This window comes from Pezoporus flaviventris, unplaced genomic scaffold, assembly GCF_033815535.1.
Source record: "Pezoporus flaviventris isolate CSIRO_AGI_PZ_B2104156 unplaced genomic scaffold, CSIRO_AGI_Pfla_v1 ptg000013l, whole genome shotgun sequence".
NCBI lineage: Eukaryota > Metazoa > Chordata > Aves > Psittaciformes > Psittacidae > Pezoporus > Pezoporus flaviventris.
This window is the reverse complement of record NW_026892561.1, coordinates 35,601,326-35,617,637: the sequence shown is the minus strand read 5'-3', so window position 1 is coordinate 35,617,637 and position 16,312 is coordinate 35,601,326. Positions and strand designations below refer to the sequence as shown.

The window sequence follows — 16,312 nt, the reverse complement described above, 5'->3', positions numbered from 1 at the left end:
CATAGGATCACAGAATCAGCTAGGTTGAAAAAGACCTTTAAGATCATCAAGTCCAACCATTAAGGGTGCCAAGATGTGGCATGAGTTTCATTTGTGTGTGTCTGTATTTGTTGCTCACATTCCTTGCCAGGTAGCCCCTGATGCCCCCAAATATTCCTGTATTTCAGGGCATGAGAGCACCCCCTAGTATCTGTGGGATGCATGTGGGGTTTTGAAAGGTGTATTTGTCTTCTGCAAAGAAATTTCCAGACTAGGAGTGAAAATCTGTAGCTGTTGTCTCTGTCACGAGGACAGAGCTTTCTGACGTGCTGGAACTGTGGAGGCTTTTCAGACAAGTTTGACTAATAGCCAGATCATACTGTTATTGCTTCTTATTTTTAAAGCATGCATAAGCATGATGTTACCTCGCAGAAATGAGGAAGGGCTTAGTTCTCATTGAAGGAAATCAGCAGCTTAAATTTAGCCTTGCACTGCAAGGTTATAAAAAGACATGAAGATGTGGGGGCAGAAGTATTAAAGGCCGAGGGAGGTGGTGGGGGTGTATGTTTCTGCAGTCTGGTGCAGCATGGTTTCTATTCCTTTTTCTGTCTTTAGCAATCAGACAAGCATTTGCCAAACCTGGTCTTGGGAGCAGGACAGGAAGCAGCACAGTGTGAGGGAGCAAGGGGCCAGGGTGGGAGACAGCTTTCTGGGGGCAATGGCACGGCTGAGGGGATGGAGTACTCTGCCCTGCCTGTGCTGACGGCAAGTCACTGGTGCAGTCACAGCAGGGCAATGGGCTCACATGGACTCAGCAGCCCTGGGTCCCCTCTCTGCAGCGTGAGCCAAGAGCCAGTGCAAGCAGGGCCAGACGCACTGACTGTCCCCATGGTGTACTGGGAGAAAGAGGAAGGGCAGCACTGCTGCCTTGCCATGGAAAACAGCTCCTGAAGGCTGATCTTTTATCTCTGTAGTAACCTGTTTAGCTATTATACAGCATATATAGCCTTGCAATATATGGCATTGTGCTGGGTGACCCAGCTTCATTAGCAGTTACCACAGAGTTTCATTCATTCATTATTAATTATTTGCATAAGTGCATGATGGTTAAAGTCAGTGCTGTCTTGCAGCATCTCATTGCAAGGGCCTTGACTGACCATGGGCTCTTCTCCACCCTCTTTCTTGAGCAGAAATAAAAGAAGGTGGGCAATGACAGCTGCAGACCCCACATTAGCTTGCTAGCCAGCAGGCTCTGTGCGCCAGCCGGGCTGAATCTCAGCTCAGGTTATGACCACTTCTTCCTTTCCTTTTTTTTTTTTTTTCCTTTTTTTTTTTTTAAAAAAAATACAACAAACCCAAACTTCTAGATCACTTGCTTGCAGAAAGGGTTATTGTTCTCCGTACAGTTGTCATTAGCAACACAGCTTTTGGTATGACTCATAGGTCTTTTTTAGGTGATGTCTATAGAAAAGGAAGCAGAAAGGAATTAATGCGAGTGAAGAGTGCTGTGCCCCGCCTGTATGTACCAGGCCGCTGCAGGGTTCCAGGACTTGGCCACACTCAGAGTCAGTAAAATTGCTGAAACGTAGAATTATGGTTAGGTTGGAAAGGACCTTTAAGATCATTGAATCCAACCATTAACATGGCACTGCCAAGGCAACTAAACCATGTCCCTAAGCACCACATATACCTTTTAAATCCTCCAGGGAAGGTGACTCATCCACTTCCCTGCTTGACCTTTCCGTGAAGAAATTTTTCCAAGATCAAATCTAAACCTCCCCAGGCACAACCTGAGGCCATTTCCTCTTATCCTGTCACTTGTTACTTGGGAAAAGAGACTGACTGCCCTGTAGCTACAACCTCCTTTCAGGTAGTTGTAGAGAGTGAGAAGGTCTCATCTGAGCCTTCTTTTCTCCAGACTGAACACCCCTGGTTCCCTCAGCCACTCCTCATAAGACTTCTGCTCCAGACCCTTTACCAGCTTCACTGCCCTTTGGACATGCTCCAGCACCTCTATGCCTTACTTGTAGTGAGGGGCCCGGAACTGAACGCAGCATTCAAGGTGTGGCCTCACCAGTGCCAAGTATATGGGGATTATTACTTCCCTAGTCCTGCTGGCTATGCTATTTCTGATATAAGCCAGAATGATCTTGGCTTTCTTGTCCGCTTGGGGACACTGCTGGCTTTTCCTCAGCCACTGTTGACCAAAACCCCCAGGTCCTTTTCTGTCAGGCAGTTTTCCAGACACTCTTCTCCAAACCTGAAGCATTGCATGGGGTTCTTGTAACCCAGCTGCAGGACCAGACACTTTGGCTTGTTGAATCTCAATACAATTGGCCTTGGTCCATTTATCAAGCCTGTCCAGATCCCTCTGCAGAGCCTTCCTACCCTCAAGGAGATCAACTCTTCTGCCCGGCTTGGTGTCATAAATTCACAGCAAGGAGTACCTCATAAGGCTCTTTTGCCTGGGTTCCCATGTACGAGCTGTGCTTTCTTGTTGGTGTGCGGGATGCAGGGTAGCTCCGTGAGCCAGCCTGGCCAGGGACCATGCTTGAGCTGTCGCTGAAGCAGGAGAGAGACTGCTTACAGATGTCACAGCTGTGGAGAACAGGGAGGAAACCTTACTCATTGCAAATAGCTAAATCAGTTGCACCCACTGGATTAAACAAATCAGATGCACGCAGTATTCTCGATGCTCAATATTGATTTCACTTCCACTGCACTCTTAAGAGACACCTTGATTTCTTTAACGTATCTGACATGGGAGGAAAGCAGATTGCCACCCTTTTTCCTTTTTCTGCCAGCTGTTGTGGGAGGCAGAACCTGGAAAATGTGTGCAGCAAGGCCGTGTTGCTAGTAACTGTTCATCGCCAGCGCAGGCTTTCACAGTGAGTGCAATGCCTTGCCGAACAGGACATTTGCCCAAGGCACCAAAGGTTGTTTCATTGGTGAAAGTTTTTCACCTCCAGACCACAGCGTTTGGTGGCTTTGGCAGCAAGTGGGAGATGCTGGGACTCCTCAGAAGAAGGGATCTGTCCCATTCCAGCTAACAGTTGCGTCTGCCCACTTGGTCCTGATTGCCATCTCCACGGACAGACGGCTCTTCCCTGGGCTGCTTGGGTCTTCACTTTGGTCCTCTTCCCAGTGATGCGAATGAGTATCTGAAAAGGAAACACAGGTAAAAAGAATGTCTAAAAAACCCAACCCCTCTCAAAAAAAGTTTTAGGACAGCTGGATTGCTGCAGGTGTGCTGCCTGCCCTTGCCCCAGGAGGCAGCTCAGGGCAGCACCAACACAGCCTCCCCAGGGGCTGCCTCCCATGCTTGTGAAATTCAGGCACTATAAATGCAGCTCACAACTCCTTGCACGGTATGTTTGCATATTGTTTTTCTGAACAGATGCACACTTCATTATCTGTGGCCACACTGTCTATCATGACCGTGATCTTGATTCGCCCTTCTTTCCTGCATATTTAGGCTTTACTTTGATGTTTTTAAGTTTCTCACTTTAAATGCTGTAGTGAAAGGAGAGTGAGAAAAAGAGGCTGGACATTAAGATAGCAAAGGTAAACGGTGCACAGTGGCGTGGAGAAAGTTAGATCCTGAATACACAGGCAGGTTCACAACCCATTTGATGCCACAAGAAGCAGTTCACTGCTCTGGGTATGAATTTAAAATTTGAGGGGGAACACGATGGCCATGGTGGCACCTGGCTGGTAGGCAGGAAAATACAAACTTAACTCTCAGTTAGATACTGAAAACAGGGTGTTCACCCACCCTGCATGCCAGCACTGCTGCCTTGGGAATAGTTTTGTTCAAAATTTTTATTTAATCATTGAATGATTAAATAAAATTTCCTGTTGCATTTAAACTTTGCACTTACAGGAACATTCTCCTGGGATTTGTTCCATGGGATTGGAGAGTGTTTGTGGGTTTTCTCACTCCTACTAGTTGTTCTGAGACACTTGGTCAGCTGGTCATTCATACTGGACTGATGGGGGCATAATAATCACAGGAGATGAAATGGTTTTAAACAGTATGTCCATATTGGATATTTAACACAGAAGCAACAGTTGCATCCTGTATCCTGAAAAACTGTCATTTCTCCAGTAAAAACTCTTTGGCCATGTCTGTGAGTAAAGGAGAAAACAGTGAAGTCCTGAGTGGCCCCATGGTGGGACAAGAGTGCAGTCTGTGCCCTGGGGAGGGGAGCTTGGTGGCTGTCCCCTGCACAGACCATGGGTGGGATGGACTCTGCTCTCCTGGCAGCTCACCCAGCACCTGCCCACCAGAGCCCTGCTCAGCCCCTGGCACTGGGGAACAGCATGACCTCAGCTTCACTCAGTGCTGAGCATCTGCTGTGCCCAGCTGTGGGCTGGGGAGGGGTGCCGGCCAACCAGAATTTACACAGGGACTTGGGAGTTATTACTTCTATAACAAATACTTCTATAGCTCTTCTGAGCAATGGGCCACATGCTTGAGAGCATTACCCCTTCCGAAATGGTCACAGTCCTGTCAAAGCCAGGTTTTTGCTTGTGTCTTTTTATATTGTTGTTTGGAATAGATTTCTCACGTTCCATGAACGGTTAATATAATATATATAGTTTATGTGTATGTATGTTAAACACAGAACATTGAATTGTATGTGTAAGTAGACCAGCCTAGCTCTACACATATACAGTTCTATGCATGGTCTGTATGTGACATCCATACCTCATATCCTCCATGGTAAGCTCGGGTGCATACCTATAGTTAGGTGGGCTGTTTTTGTCTGCTCCAGCTGCCCATTGTAGAAGTACAGGTGGAAGACTTTCTCCCTTTTCCAGTCAGAGAGGATTTGGCTGTCAGTGCCAAAGAGAATGCTGTGCCTCCCAGTGATGCTGCACAGCCAGATGGGCAGACGGGGTGTTCTCAGCCTGGGGCACACCTGGGGAGAGAGAGTAGAGCCTTGCATTGAACATGGCCTTTGTTCCCAAAACTTTGGTGTGTGGACATCAGGTATGTGCCTTCCAGCCACAGGCCTTGCCAGCTCTCACCTGCCGCTCTGCCTGTGCCCTGCTCCAGTGCAGGTAGCCCACCGGGCCCCGCTGCTGCCATGCCTCGATGCCCTCCCCTCTGGGCCCCAGCTCCTGGCTGCCATCAAGCTCATGCGGGTTTGCTCGTCCTGTTAGGAGGAGGCTGAGCACGGCCTGCAAGGAAACAGCCTGTGTCATGCTGTGAGGCAGCAGAGCAAATGCCCTTCACAAAATGGTGGTGTGGCAGCTGCACCCACCTGAGGGGTGAATCGTTGAGCCACAATACTTCCTAATAAATATCTCTGCTTACTCTGGTCTCCAGTAAAATATAAAACCATATCTGCTAGTGCTTACAGATATCTGCTGGCTTTGGTCTGGCTCAGGTAACCACAAAATCTGGTGATTTTGGTCACAACAGGGTTGTACAGCTGGCTGTTGTATAACTGGCCATTGCTAGACCTGCACTTTAGGCAAAAGCGAAGAGCCCTCAGACCATATTTTTACCATAGATCATATTCTACTTCTAAATGGGACCCTTCTGCAGGGCAAGAGTTGAGTCGGTTCTCCTCAGAGCAGTGGGTCTGCAGTCGAGGACTCTCCCTTTGGGTCAGGACACTGCCTGAGGCAACTCTCTGAGGTTGAAGGCCCTCATCTTGACTGGTGAGTGAAATGCATTTTTGGTTTTATTCCCTGCAAAACTTAACTTTAAGTCATGTAGTATTTGATTCCACTTGGCATGTAGGACCTGTAATTTACTAATGTTGGAGCATTAAATTATTTTTTATTAGAATAAATATTCTTTCAAGCTTGTAACCTACCTAAGTCAGTTTTGTGGGCCTCTGTGATGGTGACTAATAGCATGCAAAACTTTGAAATCTTGCCCAAGTGATAGAAAGGATTATGTGTGTGTACATATATATATATATATAAATATATACATAAAATATACATATATATTCCTTTGGACATAAACTGCTGTTGGCCAAGTCTGAGACACCAAGCCAATAAGGTGTATCGTTGCTTTTATGAGTGAAGTGCCTGACTCTTCCACAACAGGGAGCTGGTGTCCCACTGCCAGCTCTGTCATGTCTGTCATGAGCAGAGGAATGCCAGGTCTCCTGTGGCTTTCTTATTATCCATTTCTAAAATGGATGGTCATGATTAAAATTATAAATATATTTTTCTATTACCATACACTCGCCTTTATCCCCCCTTGGATTAACAAGTGAGAATTTTTTCCTAAATCAAATGTAGGAATAATAAAATTAAAAAATAAAAAAAAAAAGTGGAGAAATGAGGCTAATCTTACCTGTGTACAGGTAATGTTTCCAAAACTGCATTTCAACAGAGGAGTTGCTGTGCCGTCTAAGTCTTCTCGGACCCTGTAACACCAAACACAAAGTGTTACAGTAGCACCTGGATCAGTGCCTGAGGTGAGTGCTGTACCTCACTGTCTGATTAACAGGAAACAGGAAGAAATTCCACAGACTCCGTTATTTCTCTGTGCTGTGGGCACAGCAATGCTGTCCTGACACAGCAGCTCTATGTTCAGTCGGAGCTCTTGTGCTTCAGATCTCTTCCTCTTAAAACCCAAATCTAGTGTCAGATTCACACCCCTGCAGACAGAGCCAGGGTGTCCCTTGGTGCGATTTCTGCTGAAAGGCCTTGGTTACAACCCAGGCATAGCCTGAGCACAACGATTTGAAGTAGTGGTGCAATTTTTTGCTAGAGTAGCTGTCATAGTGTCACATTAATATGAGTCATGTCTTATATTGGAATAAATATGTCTCTTTCTAAAGCATTAGGTGTACCTTTCTAAAGCATTATTACCCAAATCTAGTTGTGCTGGGTTTAGAAAGACCCTATCAGGCACCTCTGCCAGCACAGTCACACTGGCAGATTTTTTCCCTTTTTAAATGCACTTGTGATTTTCCTGTGTAAGTGTAATTGACTGTGAAGGTGATGGTTGCTGTCAGTGAGATAACTCCCAGGTTTACACAGAGCATTTGTTTTGCTGTGTTTGCAAAGGGTTTCTCTCCTCTCTGCTGCCCTCCTGGACGTGCAGATACTCAGGGTGTACTGTATTTGCATCTGCAAAACACAGCCACCAGTGTCTGCTTCTGTCCCTGCTTTTTCACATTCAACTGAGAATGGACATTGAAGTAAAACAAGGAAAAGACATCAGAAGATGTAACTAAATTAGAGGAAAAAGTGTAAAAAATTAAATATACCTTTCAAGTGTCCTCGAGAAAAGTAAACTGTATAAAAAAAGGATCACTCCATGACTTTGTTCGTCTTTGAACTGGAAAAAGAAGTAATCACAGGGTGTGAATTACAGGTATGTGATGTTTAATCGAAACAGTTCATCTGCTTCAATACAACCTGAGGTGAGTGTGTTGAGCTAAATGAATAAAATGTTACTCCAGAAAGATTTTATAACTAATTTTGATGAATAGGAACAGGATAAAGAAAGGAAAGATGAAACTTCCAGTTAGTGGCTTAACTGGTCTTGTACACTTTTCCCCCAGATTTTTGCTAAAAAAACAGTATTTGCAAGAAACTGTATTATATATTTAAGTAATGTGCAAGATGTCTCTGTTTGCCTGGTGTTTGTGGATTGGAAGAGCTGAAATTGATGGGTAAAGTGTGCGGATTTTAGTGGGAGCAGGATCATTTCCCGTAGGAAAGGCTAGAAATGATTTATGGAATAACTGCCTGAAGGCAGCACTATTGGTATCCATAAGGTCTGCTTTTGAATGGGAAATAAAATGTACACAAGCAACAAAATAAGTCAGAATAAAGCTAATATCCAGCCCATACTTACACAGTTTATATGGCCAAGGATAAACTCCTGAGCTGCTGCTTTCTCAGAGAACTCAAACAGATGGATCTGTTGGGCAGGAAGGTTGGTGAAGATGTCGTAAAGGAGGCGTTAATTATATCAAACAGCTGAGCTTTTTAAGCCAGTGTTTCCTTTAGACAAATGAAAGAATGGTGCATGATTCTACTCTGCTGCCTCCAAAACCGAGGAGTTCAGCTCTATACAAAGAGTTAGAAGAACAGCTTTACATTAACTGTTTTCCCCTTTTTGTGAGAGAAGACAATTCAGCCTTTAATGAAAGGGAACAGCAGCCCCTCTGCTCACCTAAAGCCTCTACAAGGAAGCAGAGGTGTCTCACAGGCTGCAGCTGGGACATGGGTCCAAAGTGTTCACAGTCTGTGCCACACCATAACTTAGGGAACAGGTTTCTGAGATTTTGTTTCTTGATTTAAAAATTTCAGGAGAATTTAATTAAAATTAAAAATTTCTTTAAAGAAAATCCCGTTTGCAAGAGACATTTTCGTACTCACTCTTTCTGTGAAGTTGTCGGCTTTGTAGTCGCTGCTGGGCACCACATGGATGGCTGCAGTGACGAGGCAGATCACGGCTCTCCCACCTCCTCCTGCTGCCCACAGGGTGTCTGCCAGGGCAGCTGCCAGCGCCTCCCCTTGCTCCTGCCGGCTTACCCTACACAGCCTGCAGTGTAGGAGGCAGAGGCATGCGGCAGAGAAGATGGGTCCAGGAGGTCTGTGCCAAGGGTCCATCCTTGGGGATTTTGACAGACCCCCCAGTCCTGGAGTTGACCTTGAGTGTGAATAGGGCCCTTCTCAGCAGGGGCTGGATTGAACCTCAGAGGCCCTGCCCTGCCTATCTGGTGTCTGTGAGGACTGTGAAGCCACAGCAAGTGCCCATTGTCCTTGAAATTTCCACTTTTTGCTTGGTGCTGTTGCTGCTACTTGTAAGGATATGCTTCCCATGTGCTGGGAGCAACATGTGTGCCATGCCATGGGGGTTTCATCCTGGCTCTGGGGGTCCCATGCGGGTATCCCAGTACCAAAAACTGAGCTTTACCTTCCCTCCCAGTGCTGCCCATGGTGTGGGGCAGCTGTGCAGCACTAATGTTATCCATGTGCTGCCATAGGCTGTGACCATGGTGCCAGGGAGTGGGACAAGGGAGCAAGCACCATTGTTACAAAAAACAACTCTCTTTTGGGGGAAAAGCCTTGTCTGGAGTCAGATGAGGCTTTTCTCCTGGGTGCAAATCCCCACCTTTAGCTCCAAACCTGAGCATATGTCTAGTTCAGTTAAACCTAGGGGCTGGTGCTAGTCTGTCTCAGTTCAAATAATGCAAGAAAATAGTTTCCGTATGTCCCAGGGGAAGGCTCAGCTTCTTACCTTTCCAGGTGAGTGTATTCTGTGGTTCTTATGAAGAGCAGGTATTTGATGATGTATGCTTGTACAGCCATCAGAATGGCTCTTGCTCCCCCCTAGAAACAAAAAGATGACACTCCCTAGTGCTGAGGGGCCTGAACTAGCTCCTGCTGTGTCCATCTGGAAATCACCGCAACCCCTGGTCAATGTGAGCCATCCCAATACCACTGTTAGGAGAGTTTTTTTCTTTTCTCCATGGGAATTCAGAAGTGCTACTGACAGCTCCTGAGATAAATAGAAAAGCAAATTGAAAAAGATCTTATGTGCCTATACCCAAGAAACCTTCACACAAGAAAAGACTCCAGGGTGGCCCTGGCTGTGTGCCTATGGGGAGGGCAGGTCCTAGGCAGGGGTCCTTCCCTTGCAGCACCAGAGCTGCAGGGAAGGGCTCTCAGCCCCACATGCCACATGTGCCTAGAAGCACCACGGCTTGTTTTCTCTCTCCTCCAGCCTCTCAGCAAAGGGACCAGGATCTCAAGGCAGCATGGGCCTGACATGAGGCCATGCACGAGGGTGGCCATGCCTGCTCCTCATTGTGCTGGTGCCTCACGTCAGGGCTGTCATCCTCTCTGCAGTCACAGAGCCTCTGAACTCAGAGTTTCACCTGCATTTGTAAGAGCATGTTAACTTCCTGGTGGATTAAAGGTGTTTGCAATTTTAAGCATGTATCTTAGTCTTCTGCTTTTTGGGGGGTCAGTATTATGGTGGTAAATAAGGAAGAAGAAAACCTCCCTCTTGAAAATGTAGGTAAATTCACCTGTTTGATTTCCAGGTGGGGTAGAAAGAAGTACGTAACTCTACCCCAAAAGAAACAGGCAGATACTGCTTATTCGTGCCTACCTGCAACAACCCACTGCTTCTCTATTGAGCCTTCACCTTGGAAGCATTTAATACCGTGATATTTAAAGCTTGTGTATGCATTGTGCTGCTGAATCAGAACAGTTCATCCCACTCCCAGACACGCTTCAGTTGCCACTGCGAGGGCAGCTGGAGGCTTGCTCAAGATGGCCGTGGAGCATGGCTGTGGTTGGAAGCCCCCACAGTCTGCCTGTGGAGAAAGCTCAGTGGGCAGACATGCAGAGTGTAAGGTGCAGGCGTGCAGAGTGCAGGGTGCAGATGTGGAGAGTGTGCAGTTGCAGGCATGCAAAATATGGGGTGTGGGCATGCAGAGCGTGAGGTGCAAGCATGGCATGCAGGTGTGCAGAGCGCAGGGTACAGGCATGGGGTGCAGATGTGGAGGGTGCAGGCTTGCAGGACATGGGGACCAGGCATGGACACTCCTGAGACACCCAGCACTGACTGCCAGCTCCTGTTAGTGGCTGAGACACTGAGGAGATGATGCAGGTTGCTGGGCTGAAATACTTACCTTTTCTGTCTCCAAAGCATAGGCCAGGTCAGAGTATGGCTCACGAAACCTGAAACATGCTTTTGCCCATTCACAGCTGAAGAGCTGGAGCACATTTCCAAATAGCAGCTTCCGCAGCTCCTGTTGAAGAGGAGAAAGACAGGCTGGGTTCAGCCCCCTTCACATCCTGGCTTTGTCAGCATCAGAGGGGCCTTGGGATACAAGGTCAGTGCATATGCTCACAGCCAGAGCAGTGTAAAGCTGTCTACCGAGAATCAGGCCCCACAAAGCAAAGGTGATGTTTGTGCTTAATGTAGTCACTCCTCTCAGCATTTCAAACAATCCTGGGAAGTACAATTGCCCCACATTGGGCACCTTGTGACCCGGAAGAAGAATGATTTTAAATGGGGCCCTGAGCAACAACAAGCCTTTGAGCAAATTAAATGCAGGATAGTTCACGCAGTAGCCCTTGGACCAGTCCGGACCGGGCCAGATGTAAAAAATGTGCTGTACACTGCAGCTGGGGAGAACGGTCCTACCTGGAGCCTCTGGCAGAAAGCTCCAGGGGAGACTCGAGGTTGACCCCTCGGCTTTTGGAGTTGGGGATACAAAGACTCTGAGGCCAGCTGTACCCCAAATGAGAAAGAGTTACTGGCAGCTTATGAAGGGGTTCGAGCTGCTTCGGAAGTGATTGGCACTGAAGCACAGCTCCTCCTGGCACCCTGGCTGCCCGTGCTGGGCTGGATGTTCAAAGGCAGGGTCTCCTCTACACATCATGCAACTGATGCTACATGGAGTAAATGCGCTGCACTAATTACACAATGAACTCAAATAGGAAATCCCAGTCATCCAGGCATTCTAGAAGTCATCATGGACTGGACAGAGGGCAAAGATTTCGGAATGTCACCAGAGGAGGAGGTGGTGCATGCCAAAGAAGCCCCACCATACAATAAACTGTCATACACAAGGGAGAAAGATGTTCTTATCATTGCGCAGTCATTTTTCAGAGCAGGATTTCACACTAAATAGCTCAGTTTGAAGATTCTGATTGTTAAGCATCAACGTTTTTTTAAACAGAAGGACACGGGCTTCCAGGTGGGACTCGTTTCTTGGCCAGTGGTACTGTATTCTCTTCCCTTGTTATTTTCTCTTATCATTGTTGTCGTTGGTGGTAGCGGTGGTGATTTGTGTTGTACATTGGTTGCTGGACTGTTCTTGTCTCAACCTGTGGGAGTTGCACTCTTTCGATCCTCCTCCCTGTTCCTCTGGGAGCGGGGAAGGGGAGAGCCCCGGGGGGGGGGGGGGCCTCGATTGCTCTCAGCCCGGCACCACTCAGTGGGAGTGAGTGAACAAGCAGTCTGGCTAGGGTTTAAACCACAACAGTTATGTAAATACTTTACATTTGGATGCACTAGTGTTCTAAAACCCAGGTATTTGAGTGAGAGTGGAAATTTCTCACTGATCTCCTGAATTCCTGCCTCCCATTCTGAAGCTATTCGATAAGAAAGCACCAAAGAGCAGGGAAACATTACACTTTGTCATTTGACCTATTATCTAATGAGAATTATAGTATACCTGTTCACAGGTTGTGTTGCAACCATGTTCTCTCAAAGTTTCATAAATAAGTCATTACTGTTACATACTTCTGTTACAGCTAACAGAAGGCTACAGCCTTCAGCCCAGCAATATGCTGAGCCTCCCACAATGCCAGATAAGGTTCCTGAGTCTCTTTGTTTTAATGAGATTATATTACAGCTCATGCGTAACTCAGCAGGCCTGCTCACCATTGCCATTTCCAAGGAGATGGGCTGGCCGCCTGCATCTGGAGAGGTCAGTAGGGGCTCAGGGATGGCGGAACGGGGCAGAGGCACCGGCAGCTGCAGGCCTAAGGGCTCTCTGGCTCCAGGTACTCCATTGCCAGTGTTGCCATCGTCTTGCTGGACAGAGAGAGGAGCAGACAGGGAGTCATGCCATAACTGCTGCCTCCATGCCCTGAAAGTTACCCCCTTCAGTACTCTACTGGGATTGGCTTGTGGAGAGGCAGGGAAGGGGAGTATGTGCTGCCAGGGAGCATCAGTATGTTTGACCTTATCCTGGTTTCAGCTGGGATAGAATTAATTTTCTTCCTAGTAGCTGGTACAGTGCTGTGTTTTGGCTTTAGTCTGAGAGTAATGCTGATTATTAGTGATACTTAGTTGCCAGATGGGGTTAAACCAGGACAGACCTCCAGCTTTTTGCAAACATTACAAATAGATCCTTGCAAGCCAATGATTTGAGTACATAGTAATGTTGTGTTTGTCTGAATTACGGGGAATAAACTTCAGTGCTTTCCAACCTAAAGACACAGCAGGTTCTCCAAATATTTCTATTTCAGAAATTTCATAATGTTACCCTGTTTTTCTGTGTTCCAAAACTGACCATGAAAACTGTTACTTTTAGATAGAAAGGTTAATTTATGTTGGGCTACTCTGACACGTCGATTTAGATCAGGAAGACAAGACATTCCTTTAAAATATCTGTAGAAAATGCCTGTTTCTTAAAGGAGGAGCATAAGAAATAAATATCCATAAAGACTGACTGCTGTCCTGCATATATAGATGTGCAATTTCCTCCCTATGCTAATCTGGTGGAACAGTCACAAAAACCACTAGACAAATACAAGATGTTAACTTTTAGAGAAGCAGTTACCTGATAAGTTGAATTGCTGATTTCCAAACTGAAAAGGGAAAATAAAATACAAATTAAAAAAAAACAGAACAAAAACCAAACCCCAAAACCAACAACAGAGGCATTGCTAGCATGTGAAGAAACAGGAGACCAGCTAGAAAAGAAACCACAAAGAAAGGAAGAGAAAAAGCTGTAGTACTTGCATTCCTGAGTACATTAAAACCTTTTTTCCGTGGTCATGTAAGTGTTGTAATAAAGCATAATTTAAAATATGATATTAAGAAAACACCTGGAATTAAAACATGATGATGAAGCAGACTATAAATCTTACCTATGGAAACTGAAAACATTTCTCCATTTGTTTAGATCTGAAATTTTGCTGGCGATCACCTGAATCTCTGTCTGTGGCACAGTGTGCTCAGCTTCCTGGTCACCCATCGTGCTCAGGGTGATGCGAAGGGATGTGGGCACTGGGGCTGCTCAGGGAGCGGCTCTTCTTCAGGCACCCGAATCCCCTCTACCAGCTTCCACTGCCACAACGCAATTAAACTTTCATGAAAGCCTGTCACAGTCTGTGTTTTTTTGCTTGCTGTGTAAGCAGTGTCAATGTTTAATGCAGACGGAAAGCTGTCTGAAGCTGGCCACAGCAATGTGTCTGCTCTGCAAGGTCTTGGTGCAGGAGCAGGGAGGGATTTTCCAGCTGCAGGGTTGCAGCTCCCCCTGTGCAGGCTGATCAGAAGCAGGATGGGGTCTGGGCTGTGAGGGCTGGGTGGGAAGTGTCTAGCTCAATGAAAAAAAAAAAATCCGACTTAGGAGATGTCTGTAAAGTTGAGCAAATTCACTGGAGAGACAAGACAATGCGAAACCTATGCACTGGTGTTCCTCTGACTTCTCTCGCTTCCTGTAGCAAGACTGGCATTTAGGGGTATGGGTCAGGCCCATTTTCCTGCTGCCAGGGTCATGGAAATCTCGTGGTTTGTTCTCTTTCAGTCTGGGAGAAGGCACCGACTGGGGGTCTCTGAGTTTCAGTGTTTGGTGTTCACCCCTACACCAGCATAGTGGGCTAGTAGTCTAAGCCTGTTAAAAACACTTGTATGCATAAACCAATATATATATTATATATGTTTGTATTTATATATATGCAAACTGCATGCAGGCACACATACAGATGCATGTGCCTACTAACTTTTTATTAGGATATGAAAATATCTGTTTTTTCAAGAATCTTCAAAATATATTTAGATATTTTTCCCTTTGCTATAAATTTATTTATTTATTTATTTGATCATGAACTATGGTAGTAGAAATTAAACGGTAAAACTTCTTCCGCTGATTACAGGGCACATGCTGGTGCTCACCCAGAAGCACAAGCTGAGCAGGTCATACTCACCTTAAACGTTACTTTCAGCAGGTCAAACACACAAATATCGCCTCAGTTTTATTTTGCCAGTAAGAAGTTTTTATGTTCGCCTTTGGAAATGGATATGGATAAATATAACAGCTGGCCTCAGGTTTGTGAGTGGGGTGGGACATAGGGGGAGCAGTGGAGCCGGGCTCTTTGGGAAAAGTGATCCCCTGTGAAAACTCCTGAACCCCTGCTCTCTCCTGCACAGCAAAAGGGACGGGAACAGGTTTATCTTCTGTGCTGAGGCAGGTCTGGGCAGTTCTACATTTTAGACATACAAACCAGCTTCTTCAAGGACTTGCAAGTATCACTCAGAAAGACACACACGTATGAGCAGCCTGTGTGTCTGATCCCATACCCTGCTGACTGCTGCCAAGCAGAGCACTTCATGAAACATAAGAAACAAGAAGGATGAAACATTACTCTTCATTATTTGCTATATAATAAACAATACCATGAGATGTATTATATTTTATGCTTTAAGAAGATACATTGAGAAGAATATGCATATAAATCAGAAGAAAATTATTTAAAATGTTGCAGTAGCCCTTACATGTTGTTAAAATCTAGGGAGATACGGTACCACATGGGGAGGCAGAGCTTCTTTGTGAAAGGGTTTGGGAAGTATGGGTGTAGTTGACAAACCTTTCACCGAGAAACCCCAGCAATGTTTTGATATTCATAGTAAAAGTATAAGAGATGACAGAGAAGTCAGTAAGGTCATCAAAGCGTATGGTTTTGTGAAGTGAATCCCAACATGATCTGGAGGATGACCATTTCCACAGGTGCTGGGGCAGATGCAGGGTGGGATTGCTCCTCACCCACAGCTGTGCAGGAGCTGCAGCTCTTGCAGATAAATGGGCAGCTTGGACAGAGGCTCTTACTTTGGGTACCTCCACTTCTGTCTGCTCTAGATGTTGTTTCTGTATCCTGCAAGGAGTGACTCATCTCCAAAGTACCCACATAGTCCCATGGAGGTAGTGTTTGGTGGTATAATGCTCTTTTGATGTATCTATGACTGGGATGGCTTAGCTGTACCTGGGATGAGCAGTCTGATAGCTTCAACTGACTTGCAGAAGTTTAAGGGTGCAAGGGCTGGTGTGTTCATCCAGTCTGGCTTCCTGCATGCCCTGAAGTACAGAACCTCACTTGTTTCTTTGTCAGTCTCTGCTGAGCTGTAGCATGCCTTGTAAGCCTGTCTGTTGTGTTACTCCATTGCTGCTCTTTGCCAAAGGTCTTGGCTATGTTTATTTGTATTGTTTAATGAGAGACGGATTGTAGGGCTATTTTCTGGGCAGGGTTCCTTATATTGACTGGGGCTTGGGGAGTGCGTAGTGCAACATGGGGAGTGTGCGGTAACCACTGCATCTGAAACCTTCACAAGGGCTAAAGGGCAGAACTGCTGCTGGTGATAGCAGTGTTGCTGCTGGTGTGCCTCTATTTGCAACCCATTTGTTTTAGTTTCCAGATCTAGTTCAATGCTATTGGTGTTCCTGGTTTTCTTCACACCAACTACTTTTCAAAGATCTTACTGGTAAAAAAAGGCAAATGTCTTGGTAAAGTCTTACCTTAAGAAAGAGAAAGTGTTTTGATCTAGATTACCAAATAGCATGACTTTTCTTTATTGCATATGCCATATTGATGTTTGTTT

The 16,312-nt window shown here is 46.0% G+C and overlaps 1 protein-coding gene across 1 annotated transcript; it reads right to left on the bottom strand.

The window, feature by feature from the left end:
• Positions 1 to 425: 425 nt before the first annotated feature.
• Positions 426 to 13,828, bottom strand: MINDY4B (MINDY family member 4B). The gene is made up of 15 exons (XM_061451087.1): positions 13,588 to 13,828; positions 13,278 to 13,305; positions 12,374 to 12,526; positions 10,611 to 10,730; positions 9,209 to 9,300; positions 8,344 to 8,509; positions 7,817 to 7,882; positions 7,224 to 7,294; positions 6,188 to 6,374; positions 5,014 to 5,166; positions 4,724 to 4,904; positions 3,485 to 3,492; positions 3,031 to 3,140; positions 2,427 to 2,577; positions 426 to 470 (listed from the first exon to the last, which is right to left on the bottom strand). Exons 1-15 carry the CDS (start codon positions 13,692 to 13,694, stop codon positions 426 to 428), a joined length of 1,638 nt encoding a protein of 545 aa, XP_061307071.1. The 5' UTR covers positions 13,695 to 13,828.
• Between the last annotated feature and the right edge of the window lie 2,484 nt (positions 13,829 to 16,312).

What these genes read in the sequence shown, in the direction of transcription:
- MINDY4B (XM_061451087.1), bottom strand. Translation starts at nt 13,694, where the DNA reads ATGGGTGACCAGGAAGCTGAGCACACTGTGCCACAGACAGAGATTCAG. An exon ending in AATGTTTTCAGTTTCCATAG is followed by an intron (nt 13,306 to 13,587) that starts GTAAGATTTATA and finishes TTCCCTTTTCAG; the next exon opens with TTTGGAAATCAGCAATTCAA. An exon ending in ATGCTTTGGAGACAGAAAAG is followed by an intron (nt 9,301 to 10,610) that starts GTAAGTATTTCA and finishes TTTTGTTTCTAG; the next exon opens with GGGGGAGCAAGAGCCATTCT.